This window comes from Charadrius vociferus, unplaced genomic scaffold (genome assembly GCF_000708025.1).
Source record: "Charadrius vociferus isolate BGI_N301 unplaced genomic scaffold, ASM70802v2 scaffold3162, whole genome shotgun sequence".
NCBI classification, from domain to species: domain Eukaryota; kingdom Metazoa; phylum Chordata; class Aves; order Charadriiformes; family Charadriidae; genus Charadrius; species Charadrius vociferus.
The window spans coordinates 9,945-11,557 of record NW_009647145.1 but is presented as its reverse complement, the minus strand read 5'-3'; the positions used below and the strand labels follow the sequence as shown (position 1 = coordinate 11,557).

Genomic DNA, 1,613 nt, shown 5'->3' with positions numbered 1-1,613 from the left:
GAAGGTGGTGGCGAGGAGGTAGCAGTGGGGACCGGGACACATCGGTCCCCCGTGCAGCGTCCGGGCAGGGGATGGCCCTACCTTGTCACCGGGAGCACCAGCGGGGCCGGGGGGGCCGATGGGGCCGGGCAGACCTCGGAGACCGTCTTTGCCAGGAGCGCCGTCAGCACCTTTGGGACCGGGGTCGCCCTGGGAGAGGCAGATGATGGCGGGTTACCTGGGGATGTCACCTCCAGGCCCCCCCGGGGGGGCCCCCCCCCCCCCCTTCCCTCTCCCTTTGGCACAGCAGCACTGGGTCTTCGCCCTCCCCGGGAGAGGCTTGGACCATCCTCCTCCTCCTCCTCCCAGGTTCCGGGGGGGAAGAGTGGGGCTCAGCTCCCAGCTGGCAGCAAGGGACTGTCCCCAAGGGATGGGGACGGAGGTGGCACTGAGCATCCCCTCCCATGGGGGGGCTGCTGCCCACCAGCCTTGGCTTAGGCGAGCACATCCAGCCCCGAGCGGATGATGGAGGGGGCACGGGGATGACGGGGAGCAGAGGACCAAGGGGGGACAGGAGGATTTTGGGGGGATACATACTCTGTCACCCTTGGCGCCTGGCAGGCCGGCAGCACCACGCTCTCCGGGCATACCCTGCAGACCGGGGGGGCCTTGGTTCCCGGGGGCACCGGGAGCACCAGCATCACCCTGGGCGAGAGAGACAGAAAACAGCCATTAGCGACATCCCGGCGCTTCCTCGGCACAGCAACACCCTTCCCGGCTTCAGTTCCATCCCCGGCAAAAGGGGGTGAAGCCAACCCCCCCCTTTTACACCTTTACCCCCCTTTCCATCTGCACCCCAAAAACCACCGGCCACGGGTGGTCACCCATCACCCGCACCTCCGGGGACACCCTGTGCGGGAGGGAGAGGGTGCAGGGTGAGGGTGGGAAGGGGTGACCCTGGGGACAGGCGGAGGGGTCCCCTGGACACCCCCAGGGGTGGGGAGGGAGGGGGTCCCCGCTGCTTCCAGGGGGAGAGGCTGCACGGAGCACATCGCCCCGGGACACCCCAGGGGCAGCCCCCGGGGGAGAGGGGTGATGGGGAGGGGACGGGGACGGTGCCACGCCACCGCCGTGCTCGCCCACGCTCACCTGCTCACCGGGCTTGCCCGCCTCACCGGGGGGGCCAGCGGGACCCGGCAGACCCTGGGGAGGAAGAAGAGGAACGGTGAGACACCACGGAGGGGGGTGACGAGGAAAGGGGCAACGTCACCCCCACCCTGGAGGGTTTGTCCCCTTCGCAAGGGAAGGGGACGTCCCTCACCTGGAAGCCAGGAGCGCCGGCGGGACCTTGTTCACCTCTTTCTCCAGCGGGACCCTGGGGGAGATGGGATAAGCGTGAGCCAGTGGGCTCCTGTGCCCCTTCTCTGGTGGCCAAGCGTGGCTACGGGTGGCCAAGGGTGCGTTGATACTCACGGTAGGGCCGGGAGGACCTTGGGCACCTGCTTCACCGTCTTTGCCAGCAGCACCCTGTGGGAGAGGGAGAAGAGGGGGGTCAGAGCACAGCCCCCACCGTCACCCCAGTGATGCCCCCGCGGGACTCCGCACCCCCCTGACACCCCCCCACCACCACCCCC

General features: G+C 69.2%; 1 protein-coding gene across 1 annotated transcript in view; it reads right to left on the bottom strand.

The window, feature by feature from the left end:
- Positions 1-1,613, bottom strand: part of LOC104296025 (collagen alpha-1(I) chain-like) — a gene marked incomplete at its 5' end in the record, with an annotated part of 14,350 nt that overhangs the window by 5,565 nt on the left and 7,172 nt on the right. The window contains 6 exon segments of the mRNA XM_009895847.1: positions 82-189; positions 577-684; positions 817-936; positions 1,129-1,182; positions 1,301-1,354; positions 1,453-1,506. Of these exon segments, the coding sequence (XP_009894149.1) occupies positions 82-189; positions 577-684; positions 817-936; positions 1,129-1,182; positions 1,301-1,354; positions 1,453-1,506 (498 nt within the window).